Raw genomic sequence first — 23,962 nt, forward strand, 5'->3', positions numbered from 1 at the left:
CCCACACAAAGGGTTAATATACATCGCAATGGGCCTCACCTAAGGGCCACATCACATGGGCTACATATACATCACATCAAGACTCATCATATGGGCTAGAAATACCTCACAATGGGCCACGACATATGGGTTGGAAATACATCACAATGGCTAGGGCATATGGGTCGGAATTACATTACAATGGGCCTCACTAAATGGGAGGTGGGCCCTACACATGAGTCTCGAATACATCAATGGGCCATGCCAATGAACCTCATATACATCAAATGGTCTGCATCATTGGGTCATACCAATGGACCTCATGTACATCCCAATGGGTCGCAACACATGGTGTCACCTATATGTTAGTTGGGCCACAATACATGGGCTAGAAAATACATTTCAATGGGCCTTACCAAGTGGGTCGTGCCAATGGCCTCTTATCCAACACTTCAAGGTGGGCCTTGCACATATCAAATGGGCCCCAACAGATGAACAGTGTGTCTGCTATACACACATCGAGGTGAGCTGCATGAGTGAATGACATAGATGAAATACATACAACATAGTGGGCCCTGCAAATATGCAGTAGGTGGGCTTATCGTCTAACAAGTTGGATAATGCAAGTCAAACACATACATCGTAGTTGACCCCACGGCACGTCCAGATTGACGGTGTTGGAATACAATACATACATTAAGTTGGACCCCACCCTAGAAAAATAGATGGGCGGCGGGAATATACATGAGGTAGGTTATCACCATCCTGGGGTAGATGGATGGATAGTATAAGACACATACATCAAAGTGGACTCCACCGTCCGACAAACTAGATGGACGGTGGATATAGAATATATACACTAAGGTGGGTCCCATTTATTGGGGATGGATGGTACGAATATACATCATATGGGCCATAACCACATCATGTCAGGCCTTGCCCCTGGGTCTCGAATACATCACAATGGGTCATGACATATGGATCTCATATATATCAAATGGGCCGCACTATATGGGCCTCATGTATATATCAAGGTGGGCGTAATCACATGGGCCTCATGTATATATCAAGGTGGGCATAATCACATGGGCCTCATGTATATATCAAGGTGGGCATAATCACATGGGCCTCATATGTATCAAAGTGGGCCTCAACAATGGGCCACAAATACATTAAATGGGCTACACCAATGGGCCCCATGTATATCAAATGGGCCACACCCAAATATAAGTGGTGAGAACGATTTCCACCATTAAAATTCCCAAGGCCCGCCATAACCTTTTTTTCCCATCCAATCTGGTCATAAGGTCCCAAAGGATTTCAATGGTAGCCGTTTAATCCTCACCGTGCAGTGTGGTCCACATGATAATTAGATTTGTCTTATTTTTTACCTCAAGCCTTAAATTTATCTTTAAAAAAATGGTTGGACAGTTTGGATGCAACACATGCATCATGGTGGGTCCCATAGGGGTGGACGGCATAGATGAAGTACATACCTCATGGTGGGGTCCACACTAATGGAAGGTGTGGATTACAATACATACGTCAGTGGGTTCCATGTGGGGCCCACCATAATGTTTATTTTCCACCCAGCCTGTTGACAAGGTCACATAGACAAGGGGCCCACTGAAATGTTTATTTTTCACCTAAACTGCTGGTAAGGTCACGTGGACCTGGGGCCCACCGTAATGTTTATTTTCCACCCAACCTACTGATAAGGTCACGTGGACCTGGGGCCCACCATGATGTTTGTTTTCCACCCAGCCTGCTGATAAGGTCACGTGGACCTGGGGTCCATCGCGATGTTTGTTTTCCACCTAGCCTATTGATGAGGTCACACAGACCTGGGCGAAGAGTAAAAACAAATTTCATATATAATCCAAAACTTCTAACCCCAAAAGGGTTTTAGTGGTAGACGTTCCATCCAACTGTTTCCTGTGATGTGGGCCACCTAAGATTCTCATGAGGCTAATTTTTGGGGGGCCCACTGTCCCAAAAGGGACCTATCAAATGCACAGAGTGGATGTACCACACACATCATGGTGGGGCCCATGGCTGGGATTGTGGGTCCCTGCCAGTCCGTCCGCAGCAGTAGCCACATGCGCTGCATGGTCAGCAACAGCAGGCGCCGCTGCTTATATATATATTTATTATTTTTTAAAAAAAACCATTTTTCCTTGGTTTTTCCGTGGTAGGGCCCACATCATGTGGATCCACTCCAACCATTGCATTTCATGGCTCGGGACAAACCCATCAAGCCCAATATGCAGCATGTTTTGGAAAATAAAAACATCAAGGCGGGTTTTAACGGTAAACACTACTATTTCCTATGGTATGGCCAGCTTGATTATTAGATTGGCCTCATTTTTCAGCTCAATGCCTAAAATAGGCTGAGAAATGGAATAGACGACGTGGATTATATACATACATCGAGGTGGGGCCTACAAGAGCAGCCCACCCCAAGTATAGCTAGTTAGTACACACCCATGTCAGTTTGCACTTTACTGTTAGCCACACCCACGCCCACGGCTGCACGTCCAGCATCCAGAAAAGCTAGATGGTGCGGAATAACACAGTCACCATGGTGGGTCCCACATGCACGAGGCCCACCATGCATATATATATATATATATATTAATATGATATTATCAAAATATAAATATAATATATTATATGTACTATATAGATGGTGGATCTCTCCTGAAATGCGGTGGGCCACACCGTCTGATGGATGGAGTAGATTTAACACAATTCAGTGGGGCCCACTACATTGTAGGGAGAGGAAAAGGAGAGAGAGAGATAGAGAGAGATACGGTGAGATAGAGGGTCCCCGCCACTATGGGCCCCTCTTGGTTAAATCACATACGTCAAAATGGGTCCCTCGAACAAGTGGGCCCTAAAATAAGAATCAACGGTGGATCACCCACCTCTAAGCCTTCTCCTTAGTCCCTTAGTCTTATATGCACCTATGCTCAACGTTTAACGGTAGATGATGGAGTCTTGATGAGATGAGAGATGAGAGGGTGGGCCAAACTTGGCTTGGGAGAGAGGAGCTTGGATGTGTGAAGTTTTGGGTTGTTTGGGAGTTAAGAGAGAGAATGAGAGAAGGAGAATAATAAAAGGGATGGAATGATGTGGTGGTTGTAAGGAAAGGTATGGGTGAGTTTGATTTTTGTAAAAGAGGGATGGTGAGGGGAGAGAGAAAGTTGACTTATGGAAAAAGGAGGGCTAGGTTGTTGTACTTATGGTATGGGTTGTACTTGACTTGAGTGGTTGATTGATTGATGAGACACATTTTAGAGATTCCCTCAAAATTCGCAACACGTGGCATTTTTCTCGAAATAAACGTGGGCTTACATCTTTTGGCCTGGGTATCGGATTGGTGCGCGAGTCACGGCGTTGGAACCGTAGCGACGGTGCAGTTGCTAAGATATAAGTCTCTTGTCAAGTTGACACAGATATACAAGACACATCTCACGGTCGCATGCAAACACCGATAACCGATCGCAGGTCATCAAAATTTGACCGGGATGACCACGGAACCCTACGGAACAGTAAGGGCTAGGATACGGGTCTTACAGGTTCGGGATTGGGTTTAGGTTTGGGTTTTCAACTTTATGTTTAGGTTTATGTTAGGGAGTTGAGATTAGGATTAGGTGTACATTTAGGTTTAAGGATTTGAGAATACGCTAAGGTTTAGGTTTAGGAAATCAGGTTCGGGTTATAGGTTTAGCTTTAGATTAGGTTATAGGCTAAGGTTTAGGGAATTGAGTTTAGGTTATAGGTTTAGGTTATAAGTTAAGGTTATAGGTTAAGGTTTAGGTTATAGGTTAAGGTTTAGGTTATAGGTTAAGGTTTAAGTTTAGGTTAAGGTTATAGGTTTAGGTTTAGGTTATAGGTTTTGGGATTTGAGAATAGGTTTAAGTTAAGGTTATAAGTTTAGGTTTAGGAAATCGGGTTTGGGTTCGGGATCGAGTTTAGGTTTGGGTTTTCAAGTTTAGGTTTAAGTTTAGGTTAGGGAGTTGAGATTAGGATCAGGTGTTAGGTTTAGGGATTTGAGAATACGTTAAGATTTAGGTTTAGGAAATCGGGTTCGGGTTCGAGATTGGGTTTATGTTTGGGTTTTAGGTTTAGGTTTAGGTTATAGGTTATAAGTGTAGGTTTAGGTTTAGGTTTTAGGTTTAGGTTATAGGTTATAGGTTATAAGTGTAGGTTTAGTTTTAGGTTTTAGGTTTAAGTTATAGGTTATAGGGTTAGGTTATAGGTTTAGGTTTAGGTTAAGGTTTAGGTTTAGGTTATAGGTTTTAGGATTTGAGAATAGGTCTCGGTTATAAGTATAGGTTTAGGTTTAAGTTAAGGTTATAGGTTTAGGTTTTATGTTTAGGTTAAGGTTATAGGTTTAGGTCATAGGTTTAGCTTTAGGTTATAAGTGTAGGTTATAAGTTCAGGTTTAGGTTAGGTTATAGGTTAGGGTTTAGGGAATTGAGTTTGGGTTATAGGTTTAAGTTATATATTAAGGTTTAGGTTTAGGTTTAGGTTATAGGTTTTGGGATTTGAGAATAGGTTTAGGTTAAGGTTATAAGTTTAGGTTTAGGAAATTGGGTTCGGGTTCGAGATCGGGTTTAGGTTTGGGTTTTCAAGTTTAGGTTTAGGTTTAGGTTAGGGAGTTGAGATTAGGATTAGGTGTAGGTTTAGGTTTAGGGATTTGACTTTTGAGAATACATTTAGATTTTAGGTTTAGGTTTAGGTTATAGGTTATAAGTAGTTAAGATAAAAATTTTAGCCGCATACAAGAAATATTGAACCTAGTATTATCTACTACATACTATTAACATACAACCAATATTGGGGCACCATACCATAAGCTACAAGAATTTCATGTCCCCCTAATCAAGGTATCCTCCATTGATAACATATATATATATATATATATTATAAGTTGTTTGTTTTCATTCACATTCGCAAATACAATACATTGAGAATGCCTTTTAGGTGATGTAACACTCAAACTCCCACCAAGAATCCATTTAAAAAATTACAACCACACTAGGATGTAAAATATCGCTCTTGAGCATCATATCAGCCCATTAAACAATACAATACGCTAACTTGATATTATGGATGCATTTTAGACGTTGCTCACCATGTGCACACCCAATCTCTTCATCCCTTTTACTGTCCTAGTACATTAGTCTTTTGTAAAACAATCATCATGAGAAAATTAAATAATATAAGAATCATCAATGCATCTTTTAAATCCAAGTTTCACCTTTTATTTACTCTCTGGTTTGCAAATTTGCACTAGCTTTTCAATTTACAAGGTTGGCAAACCTGTATGCATGAGAAATGAAATTCAAATGAACTCCAGCTATGTTCGCAAACTAACGAAGAGCATCTCTGGCTTAGTATGCCTATGACAATCCGTAGGAGCTGTAAGCAATTAATCCCAAGTTGTTGCCACCAAGTAACTAATAAGTCAAGCAGAAGAGCTTCTTATTATCACCAATAAAACAATCATTACGAATATAAAACATTTAATCATTACATTAATACAAATAATTGACAACAACCGATTGAGTGACTAAGCACTTTAATCTTATCACCTGGCTCAAGCTCTATTCTAGTACTCATAGCTAGTTCAGATCCAAAATCTACTTTTGTGGAAACAAATTCAGAAATCTAAAACAAAGATGTCATAAAACAAACAAAATTTCAAGTTTCTAAATTATTGCAACCATAGGTGAACAATAAGATCATTCAAACAATAATACCTGCATGGATGCAGTAACACTCCTTCCATTATCTTGTGTAATAGCTGGAAACATTTCTCAAAAGGATCACTCCGTAGAAACAAGAAAATTTAATTGGATTTAGTAAGCAAGTACAAAGAGAGAAAAACATAAAAAAGAAAAAAGGAAAAAAAGATTGCCTCATAATAACTTGTGCAAATGCCACATAATAAAGAAACATAGGTGAGATAAACAACTACACAAAACAAGCCTTGATTTATGTTTCCGACTAAAAAAACAGGACTTGGGAAATTTATAATAATACTAATAATAATAATAATAAAATCATATTCAAAGCCAATTCAGGGCTAGAAACAATACAAATCACAAAATCCAGTTCACGACTATGATTCAAGAATACTTTCTATTAAGAATTCAGCTTGGGTTAAGGTGAATGATGCCAATTCCCTCTAAAACCCAATTCAGATATATATATATATATATATATTAGAAATCTATAATGAATCATTGAAAAGGCACTAAATTAAGAGTAGAAATGCCAGAAAAACACTGCAATCAGATTCACTGAAACTACTTGCAGTAAGAAACATTATTCTGATTTGTATTATTAATCAAAAGAAGCCATCAAAAACCCAATTCGAAAAGACATACATCACGAAACCTGGTTTGGATTGTGATTTTCACTCAAAAGGATCACTCCGCAATCCAGATTATTCACTCAAAAGGATCACTCCGTAGTCCAGATTATTTACTCCAAAGGATCACTCCACAGTCCAATCCCCAATTCAGGATTCCAATTTAGGAATAGAAAATCCACGTAAAATTCAAGCAAAATCATTTCCAGCAAGAAGTATTGTTTGGGTTTCAATAATTGGTGAAATAAATCCCTTCCAGACCCAATTCACGACTAGAAATGATGGAAATGACAGAACCCGGTTTGGATTACAACTTCACTAAATCAAATTCCCAATTTAGGATAGAAAAACCAGGTTCCAATCGGTTAGACATCAAATTCGGGTTATGAATCATGCAGAAGTTTCCCTACAAAACCCAATTCAGAAATATAAAATATAGAAATTAGAAATCTGGATTTGGCTTACAGGAAGTCACTAAAATGACTGATTGAAGAATAAAAATGCCAGAAAAACCACTCCGCAGCCCAGTTTGTGAAAACCACTTCTTGTAAGAAATAAGATTCTGTCATTATAAAGACACAAATCATGAAATAATAATAATAATAATAATAAATCCTACATATTAAGATCTCAAAGAAACCCTATCATTTCCAACATCTTAATAGAGAAGGACAACTACACACACGCACGAGAAAGATCAGCAAACAAATGGGACTTGATAAAATAAAATAATAATAAAAGCTTACATATTTAAGAGCTCACAGAAACCCTACCATTTCCAACATCTTAAAGAGAAAGGTAGCCAGAGAGAGAGAGAGAGAGAGAGAGAGAGAGAGAGGGAAGGAAGGAAAGAGAGAGGGGTTACGGCGCTGGAGTCATGGCGATGATGTGAGGGAGATAGAAGAGACAACGGAGATGCATTGGAGAGAGAGGGAGGAGATTGAGAAAGATGGAGCAGAGATCAAGAGAGAGGATTGGGGAACGGGGAGAGAGAGGGAGGAAGATGAGAGAAGGGGTTAGGGAACGAAGTGAGAGAGAGAGAGAGAGAGAGATGAGGGTTTTTGGGCACGGCTCTATTTTGAGCGCGTGCCCATTTTTGGTCCTCGAACTGTGAGAGGGACCCATGGACGGTCCTCTTAGGGTTCCGTGGGGCCCACCTTGATGTATTTGATTTATCCATTCCATCCATTAATTTTACTAAATAATTTTAGTACATGATCCCAAAAATAAACTATATTGAAGGCCCAAGTGGACCACACCATAGGAAGCGCATGTGGTTTAATCTTCATGTTTGCTATTGTGTGGTCCACTTTAGCCTTCGATCTAGCTGATTTTTAGTTTCATGACCTATAATAAAATTTCAAAATAGATGGACGGCTTAGATAGAACACCTATATTGTTTTAGGCCCTGTGGAGCTCCTTACACCATCATTATTACTGGTGTAGCAAGCTTTTAGCTACGGATTAAAACCATAGTAAATATAGCTAAGGTTTACATCCGTGGAAAATAACATAACTAGATGGGGCTTCAGGAGCTCAAACATTCCAAAATTCATGAAATTAATATAAAGTTAGAAAATCTTAATGAAGAAAATGAGAAAAATAATTTCATTTAATCAATATATGCAATGAGAATCATCAAAAGAGAAAAATAAATTGCATTTAATCAATATATGTAATGAGAATCATCAAACATTGCCAAAATCGCCACAAACACAAGATGTGATTTCAATTGAAGGTGACCTATGATGACACTAATCCATGTGTTACAGGGCGTGATCACCACATTCTTTTATGCAGTAGTGCCATGTTGATCTGGACCGCTCAAATAATGGGCCAACCATTTTGTTGCTCAGTGCCTATTTGAAGCTTGGCCTATACCAAGATCTGACTGCCTATCAATTGCATCACTTAAAATGAGATATGGTCCTATGGATCTGACAAATCCAAACATGCATTCATTGCTTATACAAATCTTTTACATAATAATTAATATATATATATATATATTTATTTATTTAATCTCAGATTCAAGTCACAGTAACAAGGAAATCAACAAAACCTAGAAATGTAAGGGAGAGGGAACCTTTGAAGAGGAAGAAGCCTTAATGTTAGGGGGAGTGAGGGTGATGGAGAACCAGTGGAGACAGCACTATTGAAGATCCGGTGCTGTTGAAGGAGGTGTGAGGGCGCGGGAGCTCGAGAGAGGGAGAGGGAGATGGTGAGGGTGCTGATTGTGAGACCCGAACCAAGTTCACATGTGTGTATGTGTATGTGTGAGTATGCATTTCATTCATTTTGGTCTCATGATCCTACCAGTCAAATTGTAGTGACTCGCGACCTTCGGATAGTGTTTGCAGTCATCCTTGAGTTCAGTCACATAGACCCGACTTAGATTGACCCAAGACCTATGCCATTATGACCGCATCGTCACCACGGTTCCAACACCATGTCTCGTGCGTAAATCTGACGTGTCCATCAAAAGTTATAGGCCGCGCATTATTTGGGCTGTTGGTTGCATTTTTGGTGTGGCCCACCTGACTTACATGTTTCCACATGTGCACAATTCCCCATGTAAGCCACCTTTACCCTAGCAATGATGGCTTCTTTTCTTAAGGAAACCATGATGGGATTAGCTTCTCTAAGCAATGATGAGCCACCCTATCCCATGAGCAATGATTATTTTCTCTTTTCAAAAACTCATCTTTTTTTTAAAACTAATCATTCCACCTCTACAACTATTCCATATCTCTCTCTCTCTCTCTTCCTTCATTTCTCTTCTCCTCCTTACAAGATCACCTAAACATCCTGCCTTGCTAAAAATTTCAGCCACATTTCTTCCATCTCCCTCCTCATCTAACCCTCTACTTTCCATCTTAACCCTTCATCCATGGTCCTTGATGCCTAAGGATTTCAATGCATCAAGAACTTTGAAGATCCAAGAAAGGTGGATGCTCTTAAATCTTCCTTCATCTCATCTTTAGAGACTTGTGGGACCCATCAAGTGATGATAGAGGTCCCCCATGTCTCCATGATTGAGGCCAATGACTTATTTTCTTACATACATGATCCATGGATGGAGTCATTCTCCATAGACCGCATCATGGCAATTTCTTTTGATGCATGTCATGTAGGGATCATCTAGACCATAGATTTTGGTGGCATAAGGCACTCCCACCATATGATTAATTCCTAGTACCTGCATGGAGCTAGATCTAATTTGCATGTGATTTAATGCATGACATGTATTTATTATGATGAATGGAAGGCATCAATAGTGATGGAGACCCTCCCTTGTGGCTGGATTTTTTTCCCTTAATCTATCCTTCATTTCTGATGTGTGTGGCCCACTTAGGGGCCCTAGAATATCCAGACCATCCAAGCAAGTTGGACTCCCATGGTTGTCCATTCCTTGGACGTCGACACCCTATTTGCTCCTATTTGGATGCATGCAATGGGTTTTGTGAAGGTGTTTTTATCTGGAAGTTTATGGGGCCCACTGAGGTGGACCACAACACTAATCTTATGGGTATTTCCTCCTTTAATCAATGGTTATGATCAGTTATTTCAAGACATACCTTGCTGTCTAGAAAAATTCTGGAATGTTTTTGGATTGTCTGTGGCATAATCTATGGACTGATTTGGAGGATGTTTAACCTCCACTATTTGATTATTTCTAGAGGTGTCGACCCCACCTAGAATTATGACAATTTTCACCCTCATTCATCCTTGTTTGATCACCCAAAAGGGTGGGCCAAGGAGGGTGGACAGTCTAGATTTTTCTGAACTGTCCAGCCACACTGTTTGCTGGAAAATCATAAATATCAGCCCGATTTTGAAATGGTGGGCCACGTTTGTGGACCCCACATTACTGTATACTAGTATAGGAAGGTTTTCCTTACATTTTTCAAAATTTACATAGACCTGGGCCCACTCAAATGGGGTGCAAAAGTCAGGGACAACAACATTGCTGTAGCAGGAAAATAAAAAATCTGGACCTTGATGTCCATAAATTGCAAGAGTTAAATAAAATATTTTTACTATCTCAAAAATTCTAAATTTTTGTAGGGAGGTGTCCCACCCATGGTAGGACCTGCATACACAATTTCAGGGCCAAGGGATCCCATTTGGGCATCCAAAAGGGTGGGCCAACATACTGGACTGCCCGAATTTTCTGCTGTGCAGTCCAGCAGCATAGTCCCATAAAAAATAAAGTTTTAAAAAAAATACTTTCTAAGAAGGTGGGCCATATTTATGGGTCCCACCTTGTTTTAAGGTTGATGAGGGACCTTGGGTCCAAATTTTAGGGATTTTGGAGGCCCAGAACCCACCCATTGGATGACCCAAATTCAGGACAGTTATATTCCATCAATATTTCACCCTGGATAGATTGTGTTCTTCAAATTAATTAAAACACTTTTGAGTATCCTAAAATTTTAAAATTTTTTGGAGGTGTGTTCCACCCATGTTGGGACCCACCTACCATGTTTTGGGGCCAATAGACTCCTGTGCACACCGTGGCAAGGGCCGAACTGGCCCACCACGTTGGGACATCCAGCTCAGTCCAATTTTCTAGACAAACTTTTTTATTTAAATTAATTAAAATAATTATAAATATTAGAAAATTCTAAAATTTTTTATAGTTATGGCCCACCCTTAGACGTGTCACCCTACAAAATTTTAGACCCAAGGGAGATTCGAACTAACCGTGGTACGACCTACAATTTGGATCAGTTTTGGGTCAAATACCCAGGCCGGTAGGACTAACCACCATGGGTCGCCCCTACCTTGGGCTGTTGTTGGGCCTGTATTCCACCAGCATGGCCCACTTCTAGTGTGTGTTATGCATTCTCCTCTCATTTTTTGGGACCCACGGTGATGTGTGTAGGTTATCAGAAAATAAATACTATAAATCAATTTATTTGCTGGACTCCAACAAACCCAGAAAGCAGGTGGGCTAGAAATTCAGCAATAAGCCCAATGTTGCCGCCCCATAAATGTCTGTGGGCAGTATGGCCCACTAAATTTGGGAAAGATTTAAGTCAGTTATCTTACAATTTTAATTTTATTTTTGGGCTTAATTAGTGCATGATTAAAGGCCCATTCCAATTGGATTCTTCTCGGGCTAGTCTTCTAGTTAATGGGCCTTATAGCCTCGGTTGGGCAGGAACTTTTGATAGGCCCGTTAGAACCTTGGGTCCTATATTTACCTCACCATTGTGATGGGTCTTATGGGCCAAATACTCAAGTAGTTGGGCCCTTACCCATTATAATAAATCCATACTTGGGCCGAGATGTGAGGCCCAACTTACTTGTGTTAAATATAAGGATTTCCCATATGTTAGGAAAATAGGTTGTCCATTGGGCTCACCACAATGAGTGAACCCATGATCCTTATGGTTAGGCCCAAACTTCACTTGAGGGCCCACTTCATGGCCTATGATTTGGGCTTGGGGTATGGCCCACTGGACTATACATTGCTTAAACTTTAGATCTCTTATCATATGCGTAGCGGGCTACCTTTTTGCGACCCAGTTAAGGTTGGATGTCCTCATTGGTGGCCCTACGGTAGGCCCATAGAGGCCTTTATAGGTGGTTAAAGGCCCACCATGGGTTGGCTAGGATCGTCCCTCTTTAGGGCCATGGCTCTCTCTTAGCATGTGGGCCATCCCAAATTATTGGGCTCCTACTAGAGGATTTCTCTTCTTCTTAGAATACCTATCTATGTGCCTAGACCTTGACTCTCCTTAAGATGGAGGATTCCATAATTTCCACAGGTAGCCCACTTACATTTCATGAACCATATGCATCATCTGTATGAATTGATTGCATTGTATGGTGGTCATTGAGGGATGGAGTTTCTCCCCTCGTGCACATTGTGTGCCTGTGGCTAGTGCATGATTTGTGTGTGTGACTCATGCATTGCCATCGCATTTCATGATGATACTGCCCTTGCTTCATTAGGGTCGTACCTCCACAGGGATGTTAACGGATGGCCATATGTGTGGACACCGAAAATATTACTTGAGCATACCGGGTGCATAGGATGCCCATGGGTGAAATTTTCAAAACTTTCATGGTACCAAGGATCTGCTCCAACGTCGTGACCGAGTGGAAACTATGAGAGCACGAGGGCCTTATACCGATAGGCTGTGACTTTCACTGTCGTGTAGTCGGTTAGATAAGGGTGTGGCCTTACCTGCCTGGTGTGAGGAGGCACTAAGTTGAGTCTGACCAGCTCGTAAATGAGTCTGCTACCTTCAGGCCTTATTAGTGATTGACTGTCCACATGCGGGTAGTGAGGTCTCTTATGCTCGTTTGACTGTGCGAGGTCTATAGAGCGGCAATCATTTAGCAGTGTATTGGACCCCGGTGATTTCCTTATGATTGGAAATGTACTTGATATGTGGTTTGGATATGAGCACTGACATTACTTGCATCATATTAGCATTGGCTATGTAAGCCCCTTCATGTATTGCCTTGGTATGGTGTCCAGTACTCATTGCATGGTATTCATGATAAGCCTTAGTAAGGCTAGTGATATTCTCATTGAGCATGTTCTTTCCTTGCACCTCTTACTATTCTTCTGTGCACCATTGACACACACTTTCACCATCCTCTAAGCTTCTATAAGCTTATGCACAATTGATGCGTGCAGGTGATCCTAGACAAGCGTCGTAGAGGCAGAGTGTGGAGTAGAGTTGAGCTTGAGGATTCCAATGTTGTTGATTTCTCTCTTTTCCTATTATCTGATGTATGTCATTTTGTGCCTGATGTAAACTTGTAAATTTTCAAATTCTTAGTGAATTTTGTGATGTGTGTCATTTGTTATTCTAAGATATACTTGCTATGATCTTAGGTATGCTCGTATTGGAATGATTATACTGTTACGAAAATCCTCCTTGTAGGATCCCAGGATCGGAACCTACCTCAAGAGCAGAGAATGGGGTACTATAGAGGCTGTTGCGGCTAGAACCGACCATCGAGTTCCTTGTGAGTCCGGTTACTAAGTCTGGGGCATGATAGGAGTTGGTATCAAAGCATAGCAAGTAATTCTGGAATGACTCAGGATAGTATCGCATGTCTAGCAAGAACATAAGACAAGTAGTGTTTCGAGATTCTTCCCTTCGCTCTGTATTGATCCTATAATTGTCCTGATTCCTTGTGTTGTCATTATTTTGTAGATGATGATGCATGGACGTGGCGCCAGTGGTCGTGGTGCCCGTGGACGAGGTGCCCGAGGTACCCATCCTACTCGAGCACATCCTGCTCCCATTATTGAGGATCTGATTCCAGAGGTCCCGATCCAGCCTATTCCTCCAGTTACTCCGGGTCCCCCACCTATTCCTCTGCCTCAGCCTGCTGTTCCAGTTACAAAGGCTCCAGTTGCTCCAGTGCCCCCACCTATTCCCCCTCCTCGGCCTGTTGTTCCAGTTACTGAGGCGAGTGTCACCCCTGCCTTTTCGACAGTACCTATAGGAGCTGAGCATTTCCAACAGTTGATGTAGCTTGTTGCCACCGAATTGTAAACCCATCAACCTGCTACCACTGATGTTTCTGGGTAGTTTGACTTACTGCGTTCTAGTGGGATAGCTCGAGAGTTCCAGTAGCATGATCCCCCGAGGTTTAGTGGTGACCCTGACCCTTCTACTGCCGAGGCTTGGCGCACTGAGGTTGTGTGGATTTTTGACACTATACAGTGTCCTGCGAGCCAGATAGTATCCCTTGCAACCTATCTCATTCAGGGTGAGGCCCATCATTGGTGGTCATCCGTATCTACAATGGTCGAGCCTCAGTTTGTTTGGACATGGGAGGAGTTCGTGACCCGTTTCGACTAGAAGTTCTTCCTTGAGCACGTTCAGATCTAGCAGGATATCAAGTTTGATACCCTAGTGCATGGTGATATGACTGTATCTCAGTATGAGACCCGTTTCTTGGCCTTGTTTAGATTTGCTTCTCATCTCACCAGCGATGAGAAGATGAGGCCTCGTTGTTTTGTGACCGGTTTACGCCCTGCCCTTCGTAGTTGTGTGGTAGGGCATTGCTTCGAGACGCTCGACCAGGTCATTCATCAGGCACTAGTTTATGAGGAGGGCTGGGCTATGAGATCGAGAGAGCAGAGTTCCAGTGGAGACTGGAATAGGAGGGCACCAGCCAGCAGTTCCAGGCAGCACCATCAGCACAGATGGAGGGGCATATTAGGGTTTCGGCAGCCCGCTGTTCAAATAGTAGCTTCTTCCTCATCATCAACACCGCCAGCCACTTCATCTTTCAACCCCTTTTCTGGTGTATGCTTCGGCTGTGGACAGGTCGGGCATCAGAGGCGTGAGTGCCCTCTCCTCATTCAGTGGCAGAGGCCACTGTAGTTGCCCCCTCCTCGTCCTCCTCAACAGCAGCAGAGAGCGCAACTTCCACCCGCCGCTCTTAGGGATCTTCCTCAGCAGCAGAGGCAGCCAGGCAGACCTCCTCAGTAGAGACAACAATAGCAGAGACAGTACCAGCAGAGACAACAACAGCCACAGCACCAGTAGAGGGGATATCCGTATGTCCAGTCCCTAGGTCCAGTATGTATCATAACCTAGTAGGCACAGACTCAGGACCCTCAGTTTTTCGGTTTGGTCTCCGTACTAGCTCAGGACCGTTTTTATTCTGCGAGCAGGCACCAGGCCAGGACCCGCAGTCATCGACTGGTGGAGTCGTTCAGGGCATTCTTCTTATTTTTTGCTTGCATTGCTCATGTTTTGTTTGATTCTGGCACTTCTCATTCTTTTGTAGCCAAGTAGTTTTGTCAATCGACCGATATTCCGTCACTGTTTCGACTCCCATAGCGAAGTTTATTATGCTAACCCGTCACTTTCCTTCTTGCTCTGCATTAGTGGGTGAGATATTCTTCCCATCGACCTGTTCGTGATGCCGATGGCAGGATTTGATGTTATTCTGGGTATGGACTGGCTTGCAGAGTATGGTGTCATCTTAGACTGTGTTGCGAGGACAGTTACGTTTCATATCCCAGGCTTGTCGTATTCCAGTTCGTTGCCGAGCTCAGAGTGAAGCTGTTATCTAGTCTCTTGACTTTGGTCGTTGAAGATTCTGTGGCAGAGAGTATCGGGCAGCTGCCAGTTGTTTGTGAGTACCCGGATGTGTTTCAAGAGATCCCGGGTTTGCCACTACGTTGGCAGGTGGAGTTCCAGATTGATTTGGTGCCCAGTACTGCGCCCATCTCGAAGGCCCCTTATCAGATGGCATCGTTGGAGTTGAGGGAACTGCAGGAGCAGTTGGATGAGCTCCAAGAGTTAGGTTTTATTCATCCCAGCAGTTCGCCTTGGGAAGCCTCACTATTGTTTGTGAAGAAGAAAGATGGTTCATTGTGGATCTATGTGCATTATTGCGAGCTCAACAGAGTCACCATCAAGAACCGATACTCGCTTCCCTGTATTGATGATCTGTTCGATCAGTTGTAGGGTGCAAAGTATTTTTTTAAGATAGACTTGTGTTCCAGTTACCATCAAATTCGGGTTCGAGAGCAGGACATTCCGAAAACGGCTTTCCGGACACGCTATGGTCACTTTGAGTTTCTGGTCATGTCGTTCGGACTGACCAATGCGCCCCGTGTATTCATGCAACTGATGAACGAGATCTTTCAGCCATTCTTCGATCATTTTGTGGTGGTATTCATTGATGATATTCTTGTATATTCGAGGACCCGAGAGGACCATGCTGAGCACCTGCGGATTGTGCTTGAGACCCTCCGTGCCCACTAGCTATATGTGAAGCTGGAGAAGTGCGAGTTTTGGCAGCAGGAGATGAAGTTCCTCGGTCACGTGGTGACGAGGGCGGATGTCACTGTGGACCCCTCGAAGGTTGATACAGTATGTCAGTGGGGCTAGCTCACGAACGCGTCCAAGATTCGTAGCTTCCTTAGTCTAGTGGGATATTATTAATGGTTTATCGAGGGTTTTTCCCTTCTTGCAGCACCGCTGACCTGGTTAATGCGGAAGGGTGTCGAGTTTGTCTGGAGTAACGCCTATGAGAAGGCATTTATGGAGTTAAAGGACCGCCTCACGTCCGCTCCTGTTCTCACTCTTCCTGACGGGAGTGAGGGTTTTGTTGTTTTCACCGATGCCCCTAGAGTTGGCTTAAGTGTTGTACTGATGCGGCACGGGAAGTCAGTGGCATATGCCTCACGCCAGCTCAAGGTCCATGAGTTGAACTACCCCACCCATGATTTAGAGCTCGCAGCAGTCGTCTTCGCACTGAAGCTGTGGAGGCATTATTTATATGGGGTCAGGCTTGAGCTATTCTCGGATCATAAGAGCTTGAAGTATCTATTTTCACATTCTGAATTGAACCTGCGACAGAGACGATGGATGGAGCTGCTGAAAGACTATAATTTTGACCTTCAGTACCACCCGGGCAAGACGAACGTGGTGGCAGATGCGCTTAGCTGTCAGCCACAAGGCCTGTTGGCACAGATGATGGTGCATGAGTGGCAGATGCTCGAGGATGTTTCAGAGTATGATTTTGAGTTTGGTCTACAGTCTTCCATTGTTTAGCTTTCGTGCTTATCGATTCAACCCTCTTTAGTGGCTAGGGTAATCGAAGCTCAGTAGATGGACGAGTCACTCTAGGAGTACCCAGCAGAGGCCGCATCTGTGGAGTAGTCAAATTGGCAAATTGGTTGCGATGGTGGGTTACGCTTCAAAGGTTGATTGTGTGTCCTAGACGTGTCAGAGTTGCTTCGTGATTTGATGACCGAGGCACACCGATCGAGACTTACTATTCACCCGGGCTCTACGAAGATATATCGTGATATGAGGAGGCAGCACTTCTGGTAGGGGATAAGGCGTCAGATTGTGACTTTTGTGGCCGAGTGTGACATATGCCAGCGTGTTAAGGCCGATCATCAGAGACCCCCTGGTCTCTTGCAGTCGTTGAGCATTCCAGAGTGGAAGTGGGAGCATGTATCGATGGACTTCATCACATGTTTGCCGAGGACTCAGTGCGGTCATGATACCATCTAGGTTATCGTTGATCGTTTAATGTAGTCGGCTCATTTCATTCTAGTGCATGCTTCATGGTCAATGGACTGGCTTGCAAAGGTGATCATTGAAGAGATTGTGAGGCTGCACAGTGTTCCAATTTCAATCGTTTCAGACCGAGACTCCAGATTTATGTCTCAGTTTTGGAGGAGTTTCCAGCAAGAGTTGGGGGTCACTTTGCATTTCAGCACTGCTTATCATCCACAGACGGATGGGCAAACTAAAAGGGTCAACCAAATCCTTGAGGATATGCTTAGGGCTTGTGTGATTGACTTTGTGGGCAGTTGGGATGAGCATACGTGCCTTGCTGAGTTCGCATACAACAACAGTTATCAGGCGACTATCGGTATGACTCCTTTTGAGGCATTTTATGGTAGACTATACAGATCTCTTAGTTGTTGGACCGAGGTAGGATAGCGCCATCTCTTAAGTCCCGAGCTTGTACAACAAACATCGGAGGTTATTGATGTTATTAGGCAGAGGATGCGCACAGCTCAAAGCCGGCAGAAGAGTTATGATGATCATCAATGTCGACCCCTCGAGTTCACAGTTGAGTATATGGTGTATCTCAAGGTCTCGCCTATGAAAGACGTAGTTCGCTTTGGTGTGAAGGGTAAGCTCACCATGAGGTTTATTGGACCTTTTGAGATTACCGAGTGCTTGGTTGTTATGGCCTATAGGCTTGCCTTACCTCCTGAGTTGTCCGTGATCCACGATGTGTTCCATATTTCTATGTTACGGAAGTGTGCATCGGACACTATTCCTGTGATTGATTGGCAGCCACTTGAGGTCCGTGGGGATGCTTCCTACATTGAGCAGCCGATTCGTATTCTTGATCGGAAGGAGCAGGTCCTCAGGACCAAGGTCATTCCCTTAGTGAAGGTTCAATGGGGTCATCATTCGGAGGCCGAGGCATCTTAGGAACGCGAGACTGAGATTAAAGAGCGTTATCCCCATTTGTTTGTTGATTGATATATGCAGATTGTATTACCTTCTCTTTTGATGATTGCTATATGATGATGATTATGCATTTTGTTGTCTCGGTTTTATCAATTTCGAGGATGAAATTTTTTTTGTTGGTGAGGATTATGAGACCCGACCTGAGTCTGCATGTGTACATGTGTGTGTGTGTGAGTACGCATTTTGTTCATTTAGGTCTCGTGGTCCTACCGGTCAAATTCTGATGACCCGCGGCCTTCGAATAGTGTTAGCGATCATCCTTGAGTTCGGTCACACAGACCTGACTCAGATTGACCCAAAACCTATACCATTGTGACCGCATCATCGCCGCAGTTCGAACGCCGTGTCTCGTGCGTAAATCCAACGTGTCAATCAAAAGTTGTAGGCTGCGCATTATTTGGGCTGTTGGATGCATTTTTAGTGGGGCCCACCTGACTTGCATGTTTCCCCATGTGCACTATTCCCCATGTAAGCCACCTTTAGCCTAGCAATGATGGCTTCTTTCCTCAAGGAAACCATGATGAGATTAGCTTCTCTAGGCAATGATGAGCCACCCTATCTCATGAGCAATAATTGTTTTTTCTTTTCAAAAACTCATCTTTTTTTAAGAAACTAATCATTCCACCTCTACCACTCTTCCATATCTCTCTCTCTTCCTTCATTTTCTCTTCTCCCCCTTGCAAGATCACCCAAACATCTTACCTTGCTGAAAATTTCAGCCACATTTCTTCCATCTCCCTCCTCATCTAACCGTCTACTTTCCATCTTGACCCTTCATCCATGGTCCTTGAAGCCTAAGGATTTCAATGCATCAAGAACTTTGAAGATCCAAGCAAGGTGGGTGCTCTTAAATCTTCCTTCATCTCATCTTTGGAGACTTGTGGGACCCATCAAGTGATGATGGAGGTCCCCCATGTCTCCATGATTAAGGCCAATGACCTATTTTCTTACATGCATGATCCATGGATGGGGCCATTCTCTATGGACCCCATCATGAAAATTTCTTTTGATGCATGTCATGTAGGGGTCATTTAGACCATAGATTTTGGTGGGAGAAGGCACTCCCACTATATGATTAATTCCTAGTACATGCATGGAGCTAGATCTAGTTTGTATGCGATTTAATGCATGACATGTATTTATTGTGATGAAGGGAGGGCCTCAATAGTGGGGGAGACCCTCCCTTATGGCCAGTTTTTTTCCCCTTAATCTACCCTTCATTTCTGATGTATGTGGCCCACTTAGGGGCCCTGGAATATCCAGACCATCCAAGCAAGGTGGACGCCCATGGCTTTCCATTCCTTGGACATCGACACCCTATTTGCTCCTATTTTGATGCATGCAATGGGTTTTGTGAAGGGGTTTTTATCTGGAAGTTTGTGGGGGTCACTAAGGTGGACCGTAACACTAATCTTATGGGGTATTTCCCCCTTTAATCGGTGGTTATGATCAGTTATTTCAAGACATACCTTGCTGTCTAGAAAAATTTTGGACTGTTTCTAGATTGTTTTTGGCATAGTCTATGGACTGATTTGGAGGATGTTTTACCTCCATTATTTGATTATTTATAGAGGTGTTGACCCCACCTAGAATTATGAAAAATTTCACCCTCATCCGTCCCTGTTTGATCACCCAAAAGGGTGGGCCAAGGAGGGTGGACAGTCCAGATTTTTTGGACTATCCAGCCACACTATTTACTGAAAAATCATAAATATCAGCCCGATTTTGAAATGGTGGGCCACATTTGTGGACCCCAACTTGCTTTATATTGGTATAAGAAGGTTGTCCTTACATTTTTCCAAATTTACATAGACCTGTGCCCACTCAAATGGGGTGCAAAAGTCAGGGACAGAAGCATTGCTGCAGTAGGAAAATAAAAAATCTGGACCTTGCTATCCATAAATTGCAGGAGTTAAATAAATTATTTTTACTATCCAAAATATTATAAATTTTTGTAGGGAGGTGTCCCACCCATGGTAGGACCTACCTACACAATTTCAGGGACAAGGGATCCCATTTGGGCATCCAAAAGGGTGGGCCAACATACTGGACTGCCAGAATTTTCTGCTGTGTAGTCCAACAGCATAGTCCCATAAAAAAATAAAGTTTTAAAAAAATAATTTCTAAGAACGTGGACCATATTTCTGGATCCCACCTTGTTTTAGGCTTAATAAGGGACCTTGGGTCCAAATTTCAGGGATTTTGGAAGCCCAGAACCCACCCATTGGATGGCCCAAATTCAGGATAGTTATATTCCAGCAATATTTCACCCTGGATAGATTGTGTTCTTCAAATTAATTAAAATACTTTGGAGTATCATAAAATTTTGAAATTTTGTAGAGGTATGATTCACCCATGGTGGGACTCACTTGCTAATTTTTGGGGCCAATGGACCCCTTTGCATAACGTGGCAAGGGCCAGACTGGCCCACCACGTTGGGACGTCTAGGTCAATCCGATTTTCTAGATAGTCTGTCATATTTAAATTAATTAAACTACTTAGGAATATCCCCAAATTATGAAATATTATGGGGGTGTGACCCACATATGGAAGTATTATCGTACAAAATTTCAAACCCAACGAACATTCGAGCTAACCGTGGTGTGGCCTGCAATTTGGATCAGTTTTCGGTTAAATACCCAGGCACGTAAGACAAACCACCATGGGACTCTCCTACCTTGGGCTGTTGCTGGGACTATATTCCAGCAGCATGGCCTACTTCTAGTGTATGTTATGCATTCCCCTCTCATTTGGTGGGACCCACAGTGATGTGTGTGGGTCATCAAAAAATAAATACTATAAATCAATTTATTTGCTGGACTCCAACAAACCCAGAAAGTGGGTGGGCTAGAAATTCAGCAATGGGCCCAAGGTTGCCACCCCATAAATGTCCGTTTTGGGGCAGTATGGCCCACTAGATTTGGGGAAGATTTAAGTCAGTTATCTTACAATTTTAATTTTATTTTTAGGCTTAATTAGTGCATGATTAAAGGCCCATTCCAATTGGATTCTTCTCGGGCTAGTCTTCTAGTTAATGGGCCTTATAGCCTTGGTTGGGGTGGAACTTTTGATAGGCCCATTGGGCCCTTGGTTCCTATATTTACCTCGCCATTGTGATGGGTCTTATGGGCCAAATACGTAGTTGGGCCCTTGCTTGCCCATTATAATAAATACATACTTGGGCCGAGATGTGAGGCCCAACTTACTTGTGTTAACTATAAAGATTTCCCATATGTTAGGAAAATGGGCTATCCATTGGGCCCACCATAATGAGTGAACCCATGATCCTTATGGTTGGGCCTAAACTTTACTTGAGGGCCCACTTCATGGCCTATGATTTGGGCTTGGGGTATGGCCCACTAAACTATACATTGCTTAGACTTTAGATCTGTTATCATATGCGTAGCAGGCTAACTTTTTGTGACCTAGTTAAGGCTGGATGTCCTCGTTGGTGGCCCTAAGGTAGGCCCATAGAGGCCTTTATAGGTGGTTAAAGGCCCACCTTAGGTTGGCTAGGACCGTCCCTCTTTAGGGCCATGACTCTCTCTTAGTATGTGGGTTATCCCAAATTACTTGGCCCCCACTAGAGGATTTATCTTCTTCTTAGAATACATGTCTACATGCCTAGACCTTGACCCTCCTTAGGATGGAGGATTCCATAATTTCTATAGGTAGCCCACTTACATTTCGTGACCCATATGCATCATCTATATGAATTAATTGCATTGTGTGGTGGTCATCGAGGGATGGAGTTTCTCCCCTCGTGCACATTGTGTACCTGCGGCTAGTGCATGATTTGTGTGTGTGACTCATGCATTGCCATCACATTTTATGATGATACCACCCTTGCTTCATCAGGGCACTGCCTCCACAGGGACGTTCGTGGATGGCTATATGTGTGGACACCGAAAATATTACTTGAGCATACTGGGTGCATAGGATGCCCATGGGTGAAATTTTCAAAACTTTCACGGTACTAAGGATCTGCTCCAACGCCGTGACCGAGTGAAAACTATGAGCGCATGAGGGCCTTATACCGTTAGGTCGCGACTCCCACTGTCATGTAGTCGGTTGGATAGGGGTGTAGCCTTACTTGCCTCATGTGAGGAGGCGTTGCTAGGCTGAGTATGACCAGCTCGCAAATGGGTCCGCTACCTTCAGGCCTTATTGGTGATTGGCTATCCACATGCGGGTAGTGAGGTCTCTTATGCTTGTTTGACTGTGCGGGGTCTGTAGAGCAGTAGTCATTCAGCAGTGTATTGGACCCCCAGTGATTTCCTTATGAATGGAAATGTACTTGATATGTGGTTTGGATATGAGCACTGACATTACTTACATCACATTAGCATTGGTTGTATAAACCCCTTCATACATTGCCTTGGTATGACGTTCAATACTTATTGCATGGTATTCATGATAAGCCTTGGTAAGGCTAGTGATATTTTCATTGAGCATGTTATTTCCTTTTATCTCCTGTTATTCTTTTGTGCACCATTAACACACACTTTCATCACCCTCTAAGCTTCTATAATCTTATGCATGATTGATGCATGCAGGTGATCATAGACAGGCATCGTAGAGTCAGAGCGTGGAGTAGAGTTGAGCTTGAGGACTCCAGTGTTGCTGATTTCTCTCTTTTCCTATTATCTGATGTATGTCCTTTTGGGCCTGATGTAAACTTGTGAAAGTTCAAATTCTTAGTGGATTTTATGATGTGTGCTCTTTATTATTCTTATATATACTTGCTGTGATCTTGGGTATGCTCGTATTATTATGTAAATCCTCCTTGTAGGATCCCAGGATCGGAACCTGCCTCAGGAGTCGAGAATGAGGTACTACAGAGGCTGTTGCGGCTAGAACCGGCCATCGCGTTCCTCGTGAGTCTGGTTACCGAGTCTGGGGCGTGACACTGACAGTGGGAACGTAGAGAGAGAGAGGGGGGAAGGAAGATGAGAGAATGAAATAAGGAATGGAGTGAGTGAGAGAGAGAGAGGGAGAGAAAGACACTTTACCAATGATTATTTTCTAATGATCGGCATGACTCGAACTGAGTCACACTGTAGGTGACTTCTATTTTAAGTTGTCCAATATTTATCTCATATTAATCTAATTATCTATTATCAATTCAAATATCATACTTAGATCCTATTTTCATGCCACCTAAAGATGAATTCATATCATTTTGGATCGGTAAAAATTTCGTCGGTAAAAGCGCTATTTCTTGGAGCAAGCCATGGTATAAGAATTATACCAATCAATTAATCCTGACTCTTTAAATGTGGCTAATTTGTTTTAACCATATGTCATTTAAGAGTTGTAAATCACAAGGTTAAAATCATCAAATCAAAGTGTTACTTTAGATTCTTGAGAAATGGAAAGTGTGTCAACTAGATATTTCGATATGATGATTGGACTTATTTTATTTCATCAGCCAATCTTAATTGTCCATTTTATGTTATTGGTCAGGTGCTTAGAATCACTTGATTGGCATGATTTTGCATTATGGCTTGCATCTAGCCATGTAAATAAATGAACGTTTTGGATAACAATATGTTACTTGTATATCAAATTGAGGGTAATGATCAGTAAAATAGAGTGA

General features: G+C 42.7%; 1 protein-coding gene across 1 annotated transcript; it reads left to right on the forward strand.

Annotated features, from left to right (window-relative positions):
* The first annotated feature begins 13,012 nt into the window (after positions 1-13,012).
* On the forward strand, positions 13,013-15,415 carry LOC131225387 (actin-binding protein wsp1-like). The gene is made up of 4 exons (XM_058220920.1): positions 13,013-13,022; positions 13,661-13,868; positions 14,674-14,906; positions 15,324-15,415. Exons 1-4 carry the CDS (start codon positions 13,013-13,015, stop codon positions 15,413-15,415), a joined length of 543 nt encoding a protein of 180 aa, XP_058076903.1.
* The last annotated feature ends 8,547 nt before the right edge of the window (positions 15,416-23,962 follow it).

This window comes from Magnolia sinica, chromosome 2 (assembly GCF_029962835.1).
Source record: "Magnolia sinica isolate HGM2019 chromosome 2, MsV1, whole genome shotgun sequence".
Taxonomy (NCBI): Eukaryota; Viridiplantae; Streptophyta; class Magnoliopsida; order Magnoliales; family Magnoliaceae; genus Magnolia; species Magnolia sinica.